This window comes from Strongylocentrotus purpuratus, unplaced genomic scaffold (assembly GCF_000002235.5).
Source record: "Strongylocentrotus purpuratus isolate Spur 01 unplaced genomic scaffold, Spur_5.0 spur5_scaffold_14, whole genome shotgun sequence".
Lineage (NCBI taxonomy): Eukaryota > Metazoa > Echinodermata > Echinoidea > Camarodonta > Strongylocentrotidae > Strongylocentrotus > Strongylocentrotus purpuratus.
This window is the reverse complement of record NW_022145599.1, coordinates 19121841-19142674: the sequence shown is the minus strand read 5'-3', so window position 1 is coordinate 19142674 and position 20834 is coordinate 19121841. Positions and strand designations below refer to the sequence as shown.

Sequence of the window (20834 nt, the reverse complement as noted above, 5' to 3'; positions counted from 1 at the left end):
AGAACAGGGACCTGTTTCACAAAGCCATTTTCAATGACAAATGACAAAAATCAGTGACAAATCTGCTGATCATCAGAAGCAAGGATTTCACTAGCTTATAACAGAAACTGTCATTTGTCACTGATGACAAGTTTTGTGAAATGGGGCCCAGAGCACCATTGCAATGTACACTCACCTTCATACTCTGATATTCATCATCAAACATGTCTAAGAAGAGTTCATCTCCCTTGTAGAAGGTCCTTAGGAGCAGAACACTCTCCTCCTTAGCACCCTGGTAGTCAAAGTCAAAGTGAATAGATAAAAACATATTAAATTCTTAAAACTCATCGTAGCAAATATTCAAACTGCATTTTATTGTATGATGTTTAGAAAGACCTGCCAAGAAAGGCCACTATATCATTTGAATTTGTGTGTATACATGTATATGGTTTCCCCTATTTTGACGAGAGATAAATCAGACTCTGAACCCTATTAAGAACGGGATTCTTATGCTGGTGTATTATCTACATACATATCACAGAATCCCCCAACCTCCACCAAGATGTTCTGCATAAAGTCTTCACTTAAACACTCAAATATTTTGGTCACGTTCTAAGAATGCAACCCACAAGGTACCCCAAGATGGCTGTTGAAGGAAACGTCACAAGAAAATCGACCCAAAAGAGGACTGCAAAGCAAGATCCATAACCAGGCCGACAGATGCTTCAAGACTGGCTGCAAGTAGAACTACCTGGCATACCATCACCATACAGAAGCCATCATGAGGTCTCCTGACTGCGTGGATGGCATAAGTCAAGTCAAGTATGTCACATATTATTCACTGTTGATTTGATATTTATATTATGCATTAATTCAAATAATTGCATAGTTCTTAAAAGAAAAAGTCTAGGAGTCTGTCTACTAGGAAGTACCTTGCTTTAATATTACTGAAGACCAGTTGCTTGCAAAAGAGGTAAGCCATATCCGAGGTATGTCATGGAATTACATATTTACAAATTGATCAATCACAACTTTGTGAGATGAAATATCGCACAAGGAGCAATGTTTCATCCCACTGGTTTCCTGCATCAATGCTAGCTATCTTTTCATCTAGAGTTTTAAAGGCATTGTTTAATAATGCCAAATCTGAGATGCATGGCCTTACGTGTTATCAGCGTCTGTGATATGGTGTAATATTGAAGCCCTAAAGAAATTGCATTTCAAAATGATCATGAAGTGCCTCATAAAAGTAAAAATCTTTGAGTGACCAGTTTCACCATACTCATTTTCCCCAATAGACTGTAGTGTTACAAAAACCATTGGGGAAAACGGTTTTTGACATTTCAAATTCCAGTCATAAATATCTTGATAATCAGACGGGCGATCAGCTTGTAAACATCATGGGATTTCTGACTGACCTAAAGGTTTATAATTATGATTGCAATCCAGAATTTTGCTTAGAATCTAAAACAAAGACGAGCTTACCTCTACACAGGCTAGGTGTCTGTCTTCTAGGAAGCACTTTGCTTGGATGTTACTGAAGACTAGTTGCTTGAGAAGAAGGCAACCCATCTCAAGAGTAACAGGACGGATGCAGCTATTGAGCTGACAGCTCTGGTTCATCAAGGCAATCAGTCGCTCAACCAGTACAGAGTTGTAAAAGGCTTTATTCTGGAATACAACCATTGATAATCATGTGTTATATTTGGGCACTGGTTCTTAACCAGAGGGTCATAATAACCATCATAAGGGTTAGTTGGAATTGATATCTTTGATTCCTCAGGCAATCAGTCCCTCTACCAGAAAAGAGTTGTACAAGGCCTTATTCTGGAACATAACCTTCAATGATCAGGTGTTATATTTAGAAATACATATTATAGATAAAAGGCCACCAATAGCTTTGGTCAACTAGCAAGAATTGAAGCTAATCTTTCAATATCCATACCAATTTGCAAATGAAAGAAACTGTGAAAAGACTCATTTCCGAGAAATCAGAAAAAGACCCAGGAAACTACCCATTACAGGCCTAGAATGGCTTACATAATGTACAAATATTTAACAATAATGTATTAATCTCCTTTAAAGGTTAAAAGTGAATCCTGGTTGCTCTATTTCATACATACCTCTACCCTGTTTGTGAGTAAGACTCCATCCAAAAGCTTTTCCTTGATTCCTACAAAGACGCACGAGAGAAGGAAAAAGGTTCTTGAAATAAGCAATAAAGTCTACATGCTTTTCTTTTTATCTAGAGGTTGTTTATTTAATTGTTAGTTAAAAGACAATCATCAAAAATATCTCTATAGCTAATAATTTATCAGGATATACATGTAGGTTATTGGTTTTATATCAATAAATGAGTAAATACATGTATGTGTGTTATCTGCTATAACCTTGTAAAGTACACAGGAAGATCCAATACAACTTTTATAGACATTTACAGTAATCAAAAAATTGTGTAACTATTTACACTAATTCTTTTCTTATATACATTTGATGATAAAATCAAATGCTTAACCAATGGTTAAGCAAGGGAATATTTTTGTTTCTATGAAACGTCTAAGATAATTTAACAATGTTGGATACACGTACATCAGGCAATGTTGACGATGAATTGGGAAAAGATTGACATTCTGCAAAAGTCCTGTTAAATCCAGTGAAAAGAAAATCTTAAACTTACCCTCATTAGAACCAATAGCATACAGCAGACATAGGGCAAACAATGCTCTGTAATCACCATGGTTACAATCCAAAGAATTCAAGACACAGCTAAAGTATGGTCTGAAGAAAGAAAACACAAGAACATAGAGGACTATAGTAATTTTCTGAGAGGAAAACATGTGCATTGGATGAATAATTCAGAGGAAAAAACTTTAAAAATTAATTTATGAGCAAACAAATGTAAAAGAGCATCCTGTGCTAATGGGTGAATGAATACCTCCAAGAAGTTTAATATCTAAAGTGCTGAAAGAAATATTGCTGTACTGGTCATTCTTGCCCATGCATAACAACCTTGATGCTATTAAAATCAAGCATGGGGGACTTCAGAAAGAAAACAAATACAAGCCTAATTCTCTGTGAAATAGTTCTGACAAGGGTAATACATCCCAAAATGAACCCTGTAAAACTGCTTTGGCCCTCCAAAACCATCTCCCTGGTATGTGATGCAAAGCCATATTTCATTCAATTTGGACCGAGAATCCTGTCTGTAGGTGCTACTAGAGGCGTTGTGGACATGTCACCGGACTGTGAACCACAAGGTATGGGTTTGAATCCCTGCCACAACACTAACGTCCTTTGGCAGGACGTTTATCTACATTTGCCACGCTCCAACCAGATAAGGTAAATGGGTACCTGGCAGGATTATTCCTTGATATCATTATTACTTACTGATAACGGCTTCCGTTGCTAAAGCGAGGGTAATCATTTCCAAAGCTCTTTGGGAGTGCATAGGGACGTCACATCATAATGTGTTATGTGCTATACAAGATGGTAGGATTATCCCTTGATATTATCAATACTCGCTGATAAGGCATTCCGGAGCTAAAGGTAGTGTATTAATTTCCAAAGCTCTTTGGAAGCGCATAGGGACGTTATATCATAATGTGTTATGCGCTATACAAAAACGAATTGTTATTATCATCACTCGCAAATAAATATTTCTGTGAAGTTGCGCTGAAAGAACTGCATGTAGGGGGAAATGTTCATACCTTGTTGAAAGATTAAGTTCTGCCCTCTGAAGTGTAGCGGCTATACGTTTCTCTTCATCAGTGCTATTAGAATCTACCAATGGACTAGTGGCAGACGTCGAGATAGCACTGCTGGTGTTACTGGTGGAGTCAGACTCACCTGGAACAAGAAAGATAGGCAGCAAAAACTTATCAATAACAGCTTACTAATAACTGTCTTTAGAGAGCAGCAGCCATGATCTTCTCTTCTCTTTAAAATCGACCGTTTAGCTATTCCCGTTTGGAAATTTGATATCACAACTACATATTCTGAGATTTTCATGGTCGCAGCTACTATTGTACGGCTGTAGGCGCTATTTGAAATTTATCAAATTTACCAGGAGCACCGGTAAATTTTTATATTCAATTTTTCTCGAAAGCAGAAGAGTTTTATGGCCTAAATTTTCTAGTGCTTATAATACATCCACAGGGGCATCCAAATGTATCAAAATGGTAAAGAATCACTATCCACCCAATTTTCAAAATTTCCCAAAACTTTGTGTTACCTTTAATTGCATATTTTTCAAACATGCACTGACCTGTTGCTCTCATTTTCATATAGCTATTCAAAATTAATTTGACACCACAGTGGACTTGAGCTTTTTTGTTTTAAAGGCCTTTCCTAATGCACACATCAACAAATTTACTTGTAAAAAAAAGTTGGTCAAGCAAACAAGGATTTCTTACTTGTTACACCAGAGCTTGAGTTATCTGGTGTAGGAGATGCTCTCCCTCCTCTCTCTGCTTCTGGCATGTCTTCCTCCTCCTCATCACCCTCCTCCTCCTCTTCTCTCCTCCTCGTCCTACCACCTACTCCTCCTACAGCTCCTCTCAACACCCCCTCACCATCTCCCTCATCATCTCCATCGTCCTCATCCTCGGCAGCTGCTATAGCAACAACAGGACCGTCAGTCCGCCCTTGGTCTACCTCCTTGCCCCCGCCGTCGCCGTCGATGTCCTCGGTTGGCGAGTCCACGTCGCGGTAGTTGGGTCTCCGCCTCCTCTCCTTCATCTCTCTCCCGGTTCTCTCCCGGTTGCTGTCCAGGGAGATCTCCAGGCTCTCCGATGGCTCCACGAATGCGCAGAATGTCTGATGATGGGAGCAATGCCATTGACATATCACAAGAAATTCAAATTATTATTATTATTATTTATTTGACCTTTATTTGACCAATTGGAAAACATACAATGAGTATAACAATGAGATAATACATAGAAATTTCATAATAAATGCAAACAGCTTTAGGAAAGTGGAAAGGAGAGAGAGAAGGATACAATCTGCTGGTCAGGGGTGCAAAAGCAATTGAAATTGCTATTACTCGAAAGCATGTCATCCCCCAATGAAATTTCAGGTGTATTTAAACCCTTTGCCTACTTTTGTAAACTAATGGAGCAAACAGTGGACTGCAATATTAGACTTTTGTCACACAAACCATGTGGTAGTCTGGAGTTTCACTCCGCAGCAAATAGAAAGTTAAAAGAGTGATGTATACTTGTCAAAAGGGCAGTTTGTTTGCTGTGTACCCTTGGTGACATATCCATTTTAATACCATTATTCTACCTTTAAAACTGAAGAATCGCTTGATGAGACCCAATAATCAATGTTTCTGATATCACTTCATAATGAACACAATTTTTCACAAATGACAGTCAGAACAATATTCATGTGGTCCTACCTAATGAACTGCACGGTATATACAAAACCGCTCAAAATCATTTTGTGTATAGCAACAAAAAAAGAGCTAAAGCATATTAGCAGGCTTCACTAATATAAACCTTGATTAGCAGAAACAATATTTCTTGACAGACTTCCTATTGGAAATAAAAGAACAGAGGTTAGATATGTCTCCAACAAACACACGGCTAGTGTTCATGGACTGATTTCTCGAAACCATCACGTCTAAATTTTTTCTTTCTTTTTTGTTTACTATTTGTAAATTTGTACTCTTCATAAATCTCTATTAAATATTTCTATTGAAGTAGTGATCAACATTTTCGGGCATTTCGTTGATGGTATGTGCACAAAAAAAAACATACTTTATAAAGAAAAAAATGTTCTACTGTTATTTTGAGGAAGAAAACTGTTTGTGGCTTCTTGTGAGAGTTGAGAGTATAGAGGTGTATATGAACAAAATGAAACTCACCCCTATACCGCTGATGTCTGTAGGCTGGTCTGCTATCGTCTTGTAAGTACCATTGAAGATTATATCAACTAGCTGACATACTAGAGGCTGCTGCTTCATTATGAGGAATACCTGACATAATTAGAGGGAAAAACATGAGAATGAAAAAGTAATCCTTTCTTTGAAATAGAATTGTATAAAACTGCAAAAACCATGTGTAATGTTACTTGAAAGAGGCAGTTACAATTATTAAAAAAGTGTTACTTGAATAAAACCACATGTATAATGTACGTTTGCAAGAGGCAATTACAATTTTTTTTAAAGTGTTACTTGAATAAAACCACATAAAATAGTGTTGAAAGGTAATATTGAGCAGTTGTATTAAGCTCTCTCTCCATCTCTGTGATTTGGTTCAATTATAACGAGAACCCTAAATTAAATCTTTGCAAGGTACATATCAGGGATTCAGTGACATATATTTTACCAAAATGAGTATTTGATATCAAAATGTTCAGAAAAATGTGGGCTTTCCAGGAAACACAAAGACTTAACACCACCCAACACCCTATTGAAGTCAATGGTCAGTGAAACATAGACTCAACTCCTCAAGTGCTCAGTGACACATAAGCCACTTTTTCTCAAAATGGCCAAAATGGAGTTACGTCTTTGTGTCACTGACCCCTCAATATATGCAATTGTAAAAGACAAAAAAACTAGATGGAATTCGACTGCGCGCAGTCGAAAATGATGCCTCCGTCATAGAGCAATTTTACAAACCGAAACGGAAGAAATTTTTCAAATTCAAGTTCAATTGTAATCCATTAACATGTTCTCAGAATATCGTGATTACAAGCAATTTCTCATATACATATATGACCCTTTGATCTTTGACCTCATGACCCTAAAATCTACTCAGTTTATTGGCTCTGCAAGATTTCCTGAGTTAAATAGTAATCCATCTGTCAGTTCTAATGAGAATGCGTCCACAAGCTATTTTTGCATACATAATGAGCCCATGACCTTTGATCTTATGAACCATTCATTGGCTCTGTAAGATACATAAATGATCTAAGTTTGGCAGGAATCCATCAATCTGTTCTAATGATAATACGATCACAAGCTATTTTTGCATACATAATGAGCTGCATGACCTTGACCTTTACCTCATGACCCCAAAATCTAATCAGTTCATCAGCTCTGCAAGTAACATACATGACCTAAGTTTGGCAGGGATCCATCAATCGGTTCTTGAGATAAGGCGATCACGAGCTGTTTTTGCATACACAATGTGCGCTGTGACCTTTGACCTCGTGACCCCAAAATCTAATCAGTTTATCAGCTCTGCAAGATACATACATGACCAAAGTTTGGCAGGAATCCATCAATCGGTTGTTCAGATAACGCGATCACAAGCTGTTTTTGCATACATAATGAGCCCTGTGACCTTTGACCTTGTGACCCAAAATGTAATCAGATTGTTTTCCTATAGTGATACACACTATCACTAAGTTTGAAGTTTAAATCTCCAGTGGTTCTTGAGATATCATGTAAACAATCTCAATGTATGGAATTTCATAAGTTGACCTCTGTGACCCTTGACCTTTGACATACGTGCTCCAAAATCTAATCAGATCGTCTTCCTATGGTGATACATACTATCCTTAAGTTTGAAGTTTAAATCTCAAATGGTTCTTGAGATATCGCGCTAACAAACTCAATACAAGGAATTTCATAAGTTGACCTCTGTGACCTGTGACCTTCGACCTACGTACTCCAAAATCTTATCAGATCGTCTTCCTATGGTGATAAATACTATTCCCGAGTCTTAAGTTTAAATCTTAAATGGTTCTTGAGATATTGTGATAACGGTCAAACGGGACGTACGGACGGACGGACGTACGGACGGACGGACGTACGGACGGACAACCCGAAAACATGATGCCTCCGGCACCACCTTCGGTGGCGGAGGCATAAAAACGACATCAAGTTTGTCCTGTTTTTAGTCATTTTACATTACTATGATAAAACACTAATGCTTTCAGAAGTATCAATATTTACTAATTGCAGGATGTAAGCAACATTCATTTTTCCAATGCATAGAGATTACTTGGATTCTTTAACTGGATACTAGATTATAATACAAATCTTTGGGCTTTACATCTTGATATATCATTTAGTAAATGCTCACATTTTCCAAACTGCATGAAACAAATTATATAGTGGATTGGGATCAAGTATTGCATTTGCATATATCTAGACAGATTGGGGATGTCTAAGACCTGAGACCCTTTTCACAAAGCTTTTTCTCAATGACAAATGACAAAAATCAGTGACAAATCTGCTGATAACCAATCAGAAGAAAGGATTTCAGTAGCTTATAACAAAAATTGTCATTTATCACTTTATCACTGATGACAAGTTTTGTGAAATGGGGCCCTTCAGTACCTACCTGAGAGAGTAGAAACAGAGCTACCACAGAGCTAATGGCCGGGGGATTCGACTGTAATGACAAACAATGGAATATAAATGATTGTATTCATGTCTTTTAAAATGTATTTTATCACAATACATAATTTCTCATTTTAGTTTTTGTATTAGATTATAAAGAAACTTACTTTTAGATCAACAAGCTGAGATGTATTATGTTTCAATGAATATTTATGAATGCTCTAGACCAAAAATGCAGACTATTTCAGACCATTGCTAAGACATTCTTTATTTCAGCTTTGAATATTCCTCAATGAGACACATTTTAGTAGTCTGGGTAAGCAGAACAGAACAGCTGCTTTAGTAAAATCATAAGGTATAGGTAGCACATTTATTATCCATATCAAAAAGTCTTCTTCTTCTTCTGGTTTATTTAACATACCATCATGACAGGGGATGATTTAAGCTTACACTGTACACATGATGGGCCACAAAACAATAATGATGAAAGTACAAACATAAAAATAGGTAGAAATATCTTAGAGCCAAAAAATAACATTAATGAGACATTTGAGGTGTCTCAAATAAAGAAATGGCATCGCTTTCTCCCTTTATTTTATTTGTTGTAAACACATAGATTTTTGTTTTGTCTACAGATAACATCGTTTGCTTCCTTTATACAACTCCAAATAAACATTGCAGAATGAAACGAAACAAAGGTCTGCTCACAGCTTTGCCGTGTGACCTCGTCTTGGTCATGGAGGAGACGTAGAGAGGCACAAGCAGTCTGTTGAGGAGGTGGTTGGTGAGGACGACGTTAAGGCCATCGATGCCGATGTTGAGGATGTCGTTCAGGTAGTGGAGGTGGTCGAGGTGCTCGGCGACCAGGGTAGACAAACGACTTTTGCTTTGGTGACTGAAAAATAGCATGTTGGGTTCAAGATGATGCAATAAATCAGGTGTACATGTAGAAATGGAATTCTTGCTTTTCGTGATTGAATGAACACACAATACTTCTTTTGACCATTTTTATGCCACTTAATATTTTGATAGAGGACATGTTTGAGTAAGGTCTATAACAAATGGCAGCGATGAAAGATTTAAGGGGAAATTAAATGGTATTCAATCGGAATTGAAATTTAAAAAAAAGAAAAAAAGACATTGCAAACGGTAATAGGAACCCAATGGAACTTTTGATCGCACAACTCTAGAAATAGATTATCTGAGAAAAGTTTTACAACTACTTCACTAGATAAATGAAATACATATACATTGGAACCTACTTTAGTGACCACCCGTCTTCAAAGACCACATTTTTTGTTTCCCTTGAAAATTGTTTCTTATTGAAACATGTACTGAAGTACTTAAAGACCACTTTTCTTGTCTCCTTTTTTGGTCTTTATAGACAGGTTACACTTAACATGTATCTCATTCAAATGAAGACATGTATTAGTAATTTCCATTGATATCTTGGAGAGTGAAAACTTTTGGCAGTTAACAACTGCAGACACAGAATCCCAAAGTACTCAACGTGTTTTAAACCTAGGGGCTGTTTAGAAAGTTTGAACAGCATGAATCAAATCTGACATTGAAAAATACTTTCATTTCACAAGCCAGGAAGCTAAGGAAGTCGCTACATATCCTCGAAGTCATGTCACAATGAACAAACTGTCTAGCAAAGTCAATGACATACTAGAAAAATATTTATGATCCATTGTTAAAATCTCTCACAAGATTATGAGATTATGGGGTTTTGTATGGCTATGTGAGTGCCCAAAATGCTTTAAATCAGATTCAAAACTATTCAAACATAATTTATGAAAACACACAAATATCTTGAAACCTAGTTGATGTATTTTATTTGACACTCATTTATTATACCACTTTAGAAGTGAATAACCTGCTTTATCCCTCAATATGAATTGTCAGTTAGAAATAAAGATTATGATTATAAAAATAAGGTGTTAAGACATTTACCACTGCCTGCCCAAATGCATAATCTTCAGCATCCTTTTGATACACTTTTCATTGCTTATGGCTCAACTTTGCTTCTAAAAACTAAAAATAATGAGGGTATCTGACATTTAGGGGCGCTGAAAACAAAAAGCACCATAGGGCTTAATACAAAATCATACATTTAGAAAGGGGATTTTTTTTTTTTGGTGTAGATTTAGTACCATTTTCATGAAAGATTGATTGTACTTACTCAATGTCATTTCTGACGCAGCTTTCCAGTTCTAGAACGTGGTTACCTATGAACCAGACCAGGTTAGAGAAGTAAGGGACGGCCGTCTTGTTACGTATATACATCTGCATTGCCTTGTCATTCACTGTTTCAAAACAAAAAACAAATTTAACATTTGACAATTTATGGAGAGTTAGGCAGGGAAAAGAGGTAAGTGACCACTTCATCTATCATGCTTACAATAGCAACAACATACTACAATTTGCTTGGAATTAGCTTTGAATAAGCTACTGTTTATACTGCTTCCTATCAAAAGTGACAGATATCCCACAATAGGCCGTCAATCAGTTGGAAAATAGTGCAATGATTAAAATCTTGAAATTAGACTCTTGACTGTTTGTTCTGTGAGATCAACAATAGTGTAACAGAAAAAATGTATGTAAGGAAAAATATAGTCACAGACAAAAGTATCATACAAACTCAATGAAAAAGAACATAGCTTAACCATGGAACTGGAGAATTAAGCTTAGTTCAGACTTGGTGTGGAAGACAAAAAAACAGCTCTGCCATTGTCAGCATTTCATATGTACATGAAAATGAATGGCAAGAGGGGGTGGGGGTAAACACATTCATGCATGCAGGAAGAGCCACTACATATACTCTCTGACTTCTGTGTTATAATATTATATAGGAGGCGCGATGGCTATATGCCAATGGTAGAGCAGTGGTCTCGTGATCTGGAGGTCCCGGGTTAGAAAATAAGTCAATGCACTAGTGCCCTTGGGAAAGGCATAGTCCTCATTACCCAGTCCCACGGTGAGGACTGAAAGCCGTCGGTCCTGATTGTTTACTTACAAGCATACACATGCTTTCTTATAGCAGTCAGGTAAACCAAACAAACAAACAATATACAGATTTGTGATTTTTCAGCCGCAGCAATGTTCTTGTGTGATGGCAGTTTATTACATCATAAGAGAATGACGCCTATGGGTCACTGACCAATCGAGGTGTCATGGTCTAGTGGATACCTCACCAGACTGTGGATCGTACGGTTCGCAGTTTGAGTCCCGCCGCAGCACTAATGTCTTTTGACAAGATATTAATCTACATTTGCCACACTCCACCCAGGTGAGGTAAATAAGTACGCGGTAGGAAGGAATCCTTGGATGCTTGATAGCTCAGCCAAAGCCGGGGTAATACTATGATTGCAAGGCCCTCAGGGAGAACAATATTAATACTGATGAGGCTACCCTTGGTAAACAAGACATATTATTATTACACAAAAATCCATGGAGACCCACAAAATATAGTGTAGAGCGGGCATAAGAGAGAAAGAGAGGGGATTCACCTTTATATACATTGAGTGTCAAGGTGCGTACTGCGATCCTGACCATGCTTTCTGGGTTGTTGAAGAACTTGATGGCCTCCGTGTACAGGGCAAAGTCATTGGTGTGCTGCGGGAGATATAGCAAAGAAACAAAAGTTAAAGGGAGTGTAGCATGACGAGACTACGTGTCTTTCCCGAGGCCCGACTAGGGCCAATAGGGTATAATGCGACTACGGATGACGCGACCGCAGCATTCATGTGCGTGCAACATATGCAGAACTTTGATCTGTTTTGCGAATGCTAGCACACGCTGACTGTTAATCAAGTCCATTCGTTTACGTGCAGTTGTTCAAAAGAAGTCGTAGATGGCGTTAACCAGTATTTGCCATGTTACACCCCCTTTAAGAAAGAGAATGGCATTTACATTCATATGAACAAAGGCAATAAAAACAGCCGCAGAATTTGTTCATGGACAAACACATCTCACTGTTGCGATCAATCTACTGGTACTGGTACACAGGAGCTGCTCCTCTCCTCTCTCTCTATGAGTTGTTGAGTGGGGAAGATTTGCAAAGTTCCATGCCTCAAAATAATTGAATCACACCGGAAACAACCCTGAATTTCTGTCATTTGTAAAGTTTGTTGATGTAAAATTTGCTGTCATCTACAAAGTTTCAATTTCCAAATTTGATGGTCTCACTACTCAGTTATTTCTGCTGCAACAATATTGGCTATATCATTCAGTACTTTTTGATTTCATCTCAGCTCATATATCTTCAATACAGACAGATACTGATTTATGAACGGTGTTATGGATCTCCATATCTAAACATGTATACAATCACATATATGCCATGAAGAGTTTCGTCAAAAAGATATCTTAAGGCCTGTCTTCATCAGCTCAAGTTAGCCAAATAACCTGCTACTTTAACTATCCCGATCGCAAATTAACCAGTTAATTTGAGCCTTCATCAGCCCGCAGTTGCAATTAGCGGGATATTTAGTTGAGAAAATATCCTGAGAAATGTTGGTCTTGTTTCCAAAATATCCCGCTATTTGGGAAATAGCAGGCTTATTTGTGCCCATCTGAGCTAGTTTGTGATGAGCGTATCGGTCTGGTGAAGACACAATTTTGAGCTTTGGGATAATATACCGAGTCTGAAAATAGCAGGTTATTTGGGAACTCAAGCTGATGAAAACAGGCCTAGAGAAGACAAAAGGATCATGAACTCACCTCATTGTAGAAGAAATGGATGGTGTGCTTATTGAGCTTGAAGGACAGAGTCTTCAGAAAGGAGATATAGTATGCTAGCACCTAGAAGAAATGAAGGAAAAAAGGCACAAAATAATTATATAATATTGACTGGCCTTGAGGGGTATATCAGAAATATTGACCAAGCTCAGATCATATTGCCCCGAGTCGAAAGACGAGGGCAATATGGTCTTAGCGCGGTCAATATTTCTGATATCCCCCGAAAGTAAAGCCAGTCAATATTTGTATTGTTATCCAAATCAGACATCTAGAGCAAATACAGAAATCCACCATGACAATCTCAAGAACTGAACAAACTTTGTCAAACCAGCACTGTGCATCCAGTACTTGACAAAATTTTCGATACACTGCAAACAGTGTGCATTTGGTGTGATTATTACGTCACAATAGAGTGCGCAGGTTCTCGTACGCATAATAGATGCGCAATGAAAATGACAAAATACGGCGAGGTCAATACAAGATACCCGGATATGCGAGACCGTGGAAAATACCAAGGTATATTTTCACTCGTCTCTACACGCAAAGTCAATACGCGCAGGGAGACCAAGGAAAATACAAAGAATATACCCCTCCGTTCCCACTGCTAGTGAAAACTAGGGCAATACGGTTTTATAAATGACCAGCTCAGATGTCTGATACGGGTAATAATAGCAATTAATGGTAATCACAAATGCAAAGTTTGGAACCTTTTGCATGAAACAGTCAATCTAGATAGGTTTTTATCAAACTGCAAAGTCCTAACAAGGTTTTTAGGTTTTACTTGAAAGAAACAAATTCCTGTAGCATTTGCTAGATATGATTGTGGGTAACAAATGCCTCCATACTCTCCTAAAGAAAAAGAAATCTATTCCGTATTGAGGGAATTACATTGGAGGAATTAAAATATTATTCACATGGTCAATTTGACATTTCTTCAAAGATACTCTGAAGTTTAAAAAATACTTTGTTCTTCTCTGTCTGAAATAAAGAAAATTAAATGATCTTTTAAATTATTTTTTGGCTCTCCAATTAAACCTGAAAGTGTGCTTTACCAAAGTCTGGGTGTCCCTTAAGGGGAGCAGAGTGCATCTACATGTAAGGATATCATTTGCAATTAAAGGGATTGGGTATCTTTGCTTCAGATTCTAAACAAAATCCTGGATTTAGCTCATGCTGCAATCATAATTATAAACCTTTAGGTCAGTCGAGAATCCCATGACTTTTACAAGCCGATCGCCTGTCTGATTATCAAGGTGTTTATGATTGGAATTTAGAAATGTCACAAACTGTTTGCCAAACAGTTTTTTTATAACGCTACAGTATAGTGAAGCACTTCATGATCAATTTGAAGTGCAATTTTGTTAGGGCTCCAATATTACACTGTATCACAGACGCTGATAACACATAGGGCTATGCATCTCAGATTTGTAAAACTGGAAACATTGTTAAACAATGCCTTTAAAGTGAGAGAATGACACCTCATTATAATCACTTACCTCTTCATCAGAGAAGTCAAACTTGTGGACGATGATGCAGTTGACATGGTTGTTGGACAATAGATAATCTGAGAAAGAACAGACAAAAATAGTCAATTCTAAGTTTTCTAATCATACATGTATAAATTGAGCATTAGTACAATGAAGGTGGGAAAATTTGCAAAATGAGCAAAAGGGTAACTTCACTCTTAATATTACTACCATTCTCTCTCTCTCTCCCCCCCCCCCCATCTCTCTCTCTCTCTCTCTCTCTCTCTCTCTCTCTCTCTCTCTCTCTCTCTTTCCTCCCCCTTTTTTCTTCTTTCTTTGAAGTCTTTTAGTTTAATAATAAATAAATATCAGCTGCATTTGATAATTATAATGTTGATTTACTGTTTTCTTAGTGAAATACATGTTGTAGGTCTTTAATTCATTTTAGGTCTTGACTGATTTTCTATCAGTTAATAAATGTTAACAGAAAAAAGATGTCCTAATATGAATACCCTGGATATGCAACTATTTGAACATCAGAAGTAAGAGCGATGTTGCATCAAGTGTCAAAGAGGCATACATGTATATATTCAATTCAATTCAATTATTCAACGATATAAAATATAGTTCAATACAATAGAACATGTTGACATAATCATAAATAAAGTTGACATATCGTTAGGGGCAACCAAAAAGATCAAGATCTGGTGAACTGGTGCCCCTTTTACAAAATTAACAAATTACAAGTAAAACATTAGTAATAATCACAAGCGGACACATCAAACACACACACACACCCCACACTTAACATTATAATCATCTTTAATATTTCATGTTCTCAACATTTACTGATGATTATGTGCAAAATAAAACACTTACATAGGGATGTTTCATTTCGTATATTCTCAAAGAGGATGTTGAGAGTCTGGAGGAGTTGAACACAGATGTAGCTTCCCGTCTTCTGACGTAAGATCTTCAGAAAGAACAGTAGCATGTTCTTCTCCAAGAAGAAACTGTTTGGTGGAATGATCACAAAAACACAAAAAGAAGTGAATGCATATCTTCTTATGATCATGACGAATGGCTTATAATATGACTTTGATAATAGCAGGCTGCGTAACATACTTTCCCTTTATAGAAAGTATTCAAATACTGAATAATGATAATATTCTGGATTTATAGATCAACTAATGAGAAAAATCACTAAGCGCTTCACAGATATCTGCACATCTGTTGAAATGAAGTCGTCATATTTATGTAATGCTTCATTTTCCGATGATATATATCTTCAAGCTAATATATTTTGTTTCTTTCTCCCATCATCAAAATGGCTTACTTCTTCATTGGATCATCGCGCACGGTCGGGAGGTCGGGTTACTTGACCTTTCATAAACGAAAACCGAAGATCATGCGACCTATCGTAGATTTGCCAAGGGTTTTTCACAAAGTGTTGGGTAAATTGGACCATACCAATGTAGATGAGAGAGATTTACTTCCACAAACATTACCCTCAACATTTCATGAATGGGGGGGGGGGGGCATGGTTTCACAAAAGGTTGGGTAACGCGACCATCCAAACTGAAGCGATTAATCGATGATTCGAAGTTAGCCCGTCAAACTTACTCAAAGACGGAGCTGTCATTCTGATCCCCCCAGATGAGGATCTCTGACATGGATCTCAACGTCTCCACCAGGAGACTTCTGTTCTGCTCCGTTACCGTGGCATTCCGCATCAACACTCCATGGAGCAGCCTGGTAGAGAGGAAGAACAAACAAATAAATAAATCACGATTAATCACAGGGCCTCCAGCATACCTGCCAACCTGAGACAAGAGAAATTAGGAGTAAATTTTTCTGGATGGACTACGAGGTCGCGAACCACCGAAGGATTGGGGTAGTAGCCTGTAGATTGGGGGGGGGGGGGGTACACAGGACTTTAGGGTCTATTTTTTGTTTCCATGTCGCTGTGTATATCTTCTATGAGCGCGAATGTCGGCGTGATCTGGTTATCAGTGCTGTGTTATGCTTTAGTCTTATACATACATACATACATATTGGTATTTATTGAGCGCCTTTACATGAACATGCTCAAGGCGCTTTACATTTCAAAATACAAACATAATAGTTATATACTCTCCAAGTGCATTACACTCTAATAAAAAAAAAAAAAAAAAAAAAAAAAAATTAAATTTAAAAAAAATCGGAGTTTTGAGGCATGCACTCGGAATTCGGAGTTGGTATGAAAAATGCGGAGGAACTCTGCCAAAAATGCTCCAGTCTTATATTAGATTCTGGAAACATTTGAGAAGGATAGACAGAGAAATTCAAAAGTAAAATAGACTTTTAGAATTGTGAATCCATTAATATCTTTGATGAAATAAAACTAAATATCTGTTCTTAGAGAATGAATTATGGCATGATATTTTACCTGCTATAATAAGTGAAATGCTTGCCATTTTTCTGATCTGCCCAAGCAAAGTTTTAGGTACATGTATGTGCAAAGTCTATGAAAAATATATATTGTTATCCCACAACTATCTTGGCAATGGGCTCTAAACGCTTCAAATGGTTGGGATCCACTTTTTTTTTAAATGATTCGAGCCTAAATCGTACAATCTTTACCTTATTCATGAAATAGGTCTACTAAAACATGTGAGGATATATTGTGTTTACATGTTCATGTATGCAGATCTGTAACTGATCTAAAGGTAGACATGCAGATTCATAATGCAATAATTGCATGTATTTCAATATTAATTGTATGTACTTCAATATTAATTGCATGTATTTCAATATTAAATGCATGTATTTTAATATTAAATGCATGTGTTTCAATATTAAGTGCATGTATTTCAATATTAATTGTATGTATTTCAATATTAATTGCATTTATTTGATTGGTTCCCATCTGAACCACTCTGCTACATGTATGATATGAAATTATTTCAATAAAAACAGATTTGTTATTTTTTCATCCCCTCAAAATGGGGCACTGACTGACAGCACAAATAGAGTATTTCTCCAGTGTATGGATTGTGATGGAGGGAGCGTGCAAACAAAATCTGAGACATTATTAAATATTAAAGGAAAGCTAGGCTCCCAAGGGATGATAAAGAGTATGAGGGTCGAAGAGAGATGGAGAGATGATGATGGGGTGTGACATGGTATTGGAGGATAATTTACCGGTACTGGACCAACGACATAGACAGTACTCTTGCAGAATAATTTCCAATTTGGAAATAAATCTAATTTTTGCAATGTTCTTGTGCAGGCTAGGAAAGGAAACAGCAAACACTAAAACTATATAATTATTATTATTATCCAAAAGACTTACTGATGTAATCTCTAAAATTCTCATTTCATGCTTCATGTACTCTACCATTCCAGCACACAGGTATAAAACGCTATCATAATGATCATCATCACCTCCAACAAATGAGGTGAAGTCAAGCCTAAGACGCAATTACCGGTGAAACCTAACCTTGCTGGATTTGAAAAATATGTGTTATTTTTAACTCAATCATTTCAGAAGACAGAGTGTGTGTGTGTGTGTGTGTGTGTGTGGGAGGGAGAGAGAGAGAGATAGAGAGAGAGAGAGGAAGATAGAGAAAGAAATCAAATCATAACTGATATCAAATGACTTTAACAAAATAACATTTACTAGCATTTATTTACAGTATCATTTTCAGCAGCATCACTAGCACCAAATAAGATTTGTATTACTTCAAATTTATTAAAAAGTGTATGCAACTATTAAGTTCAACTTCAAACCCTACTGAATTTTGAAATTTAGTTTAATATTGCATTCCAAAATCTCAATCGTTCCAACATAAGCAACACTGATTGAAACAAATATCTTGATTTGACAAAAAAAGGAAACACTCTCAAGGATACATGTACAGGTATTGCATCCTCAAAATTCTCATCATCATCATCATCATCATCATCATCATCATCATCATCATCACTACCTCCAAACGCGATTTTATCACTTCAAGCAGAATAAAGATGTTTGCATAGATCTTTCTCTCTCCCAACACCGCTGCTCCACCACATCACATCTCGATTCAATCTACCCATCTAGGCAGGCATCCACTACTCCCTCAGGGTAGACGGCGGGAAATCCTGAAGACGCATCCATTAGGAGCCGCGCAAATTGCATTGTGATGCAGCGGGTGTGGAGCAAAATCAATGTCTCGCCTCCAACCGAATGTGGCGACGATTTAAAGCGAGTACTTTCTCATGGCGCTATATTGGAGCTTAATGCAAATAGTCTGAAGATTATAATCTTGATCGAAAGATGATGTTCGAGATATGATCAGCCATGTCTGTACTACAGTACATGTATATGAATATAGAATAAAGATTGGTTAATAAATTGAAAAACCCATCATATTTCATAATGGGCTTTCATTGATTGCAATCTTGGAGTCAACATGGTTTTTATTATACTTTGGACTGAAAATTGTTTCCTGGATTAACAAATCGACCTTCATACTTCATTGGAAATCAAATAAGGGAGGATTTTAATCGACTAAAATTGAGTTTGATTTTAAAACTGATTAAAGATCAATTTTACAGCTTGATGATCCCCCTCCCTTCCCCCATGACTTTCCGTCTGTTACTCTGTTTCCGATGTAACTAGACAAACTCAACACCTGCATACTTTCTGGATCGTACAGTGTAGGTCATCTCAATCATACCCATTCCCATACTCAATACAGAGCCTGTGCTATAATATTCGTGCAAGCATTGGGAATTAATCACGGGAAATATTGGCATCCCAAATAAAGGATATTCACAATTAATATTCAAGCCAGATCGGGTTTCAGTTTCAGTTTCATGTAGAGGAGTACAACTAAAGGTTAATCTGGCTTGAATCGTCTTGGACCACAGTTAATCAGTTAAGATTTGGAATTCCATGAAATACTTAAAAACTGTATATTTGACATTGATATATATTTTCATAGGAGAAAACTCACTTAAAAGACTAAAGGTCATATACACAAACCCTTCCACGTCTTCCAGTACAGGTACTACAGTCAAACCTGCTTTAGCGACTGCCTGTACAGAAAGACCACATTTTTGTTTCCCTTGAATATGTTTTTTCATTTAAAACTGTATTGAAGGAACCTGTACATAAAGACCACTTTTCATGGATCCCTTGAGCGGTCTTTATATACAGGTTTCACTGTATAATTTGGGATCATTATGTTAATATGTTGTACAACATTGCATAATAGCAACTCTCTTTCTTTCAAACTGGTAATTCACAATCTCATGCTTAACGAAAATCTGTGTTGGCTCATAAATCCACTGTGTAAATCAGCACAATAATCATTCAACTTTGACATGCCTTTTCAAGATCAGGTGACATTTTAACTCAAGGTCATGTGACAACAACAATTTTAGTTCAACCATGGTAAGATACATTGAAACGTGTGTATTCTCGAATGTTGGGTGGGGCTTTGGAAAAATGGTCTCTTTAAATCCAGCAAAGTCGGACGTCACAAAGCTAGGCTCATTGCACATTCACTGATCTGAAACAAAATTAAGATTCTCCCCTCGATCATTATGAAAGCATATGGTGAAAATTGTTTTTACACAAGATTGAATAATGACTCACATTATGTATGCCAGGATGGGAAACTGAATCAATGCAATTAATTGTAAACTTAGGTGAGGGGGAGTGTGAAATATACAGTCTATTTTTATAAAATTCATTAATGGGAGTTCTTTTCAGACTTGCTACTATTTCAATAAGATTTCATTGAGAGTGCAGTGATTTCATTTTTTCATATATTTAGATAAATGTATTTATTTCTTCATCGTTATTATCCTTGTTACTACCGGTATTACAATTATCATCATTATTAACTATATATATATATATATATATATATATGTGTGTTTTTCTTTCTGTTGGAGTTTTTTTTAGAGATAACTGCCCATATGTTTTTCAGTGAACAGTCTTTGATATATCTGGAGTGTTTCATTTTCCTTTGACCAACATTGGCCCGAGATTTTTCTTTATTTCATTTCATTATAAAACACACAGATATAATGATATTCATCCAGGATTGTTAAAAACAAATAAGTGGAATATATGATCCTGCAAAATTTTACTTAAAACGAGGGATGAATTTAACTCTCGAAAAGGAAGATGCAGCTGGTTTCCTTCCCGCTGATCTCTTCTACAGGGGAAAAAACCCTTACAAAGTACAATGACAGGCCATTAATGATAATGATGTACTTATATCAATACCAAGACAAATATGATTGGATTGTTCTCGTCCTATCACATTTACCTACATGCACATGTATATCTAATGTACTCTACTAACATAAAA

The 20834-nt window shown here is 36.8% G+C and overlaps 1 protein-coding gene across 1 annotated transcript in view; it reads right to left on the bottom strand.

The window, feature by feature from the left end:
• LOC579783 (protein CLEC16A) overlaps window positions 1-20834 on the bottom strand; it is a 104667-nt gene that overhangs the window by 72973 nt on the left and 10860 nt on the right. The window contains exons 2-16 of the mRNA XM_030984386.1: window positions 16108-16236; window positions 15364-15497; window positions 14515-14582; window positions 13001-13081; window positions 11788-11893; window positions 10461-10584; window positions 8984-9170; window positions 8277-8327; window positions 5849-5959; window positions 4392-4794; window positions 3687-3825; window positions 2657-2757; window positions 2103-2152; window positions 1465-1650; window positions 176-271 (exon numbers count right to left, since the gene is read on the bottom strand). Of these exons, the coding sequence (XP_030840246.1) occupies window positions 176-271; window positions 1465-1650; window positions 2103-2152; window positions 2657-2757; window positions 3687-3825; window positions 4392-4794; window positions 5849-5959; window positions 8277-8327; window positions 8984-9170; window positions 10461-10584; window positions 11788-11893; window positions 13001-13081; window positions 14515-14582; window positions 15364-15497; window positions 16108-16236 (1966 nt within the window). The remainder of the gene's footprint in view (window positions 1-175; window positions 272-1464; window positions 1651-2102; window positions 2153-2656; window positions 2758-3686; window positions 3826-4391; window positions 4795-5848; window positions 5960-8276; window positions 8328-8983; window positions 9171-10460; window positions 10585-11787; window positions 11894-13000; window positions 13082-14514; window positions 14583-15363; window positions 15498-16107; window positions 16237-20834) is intronic.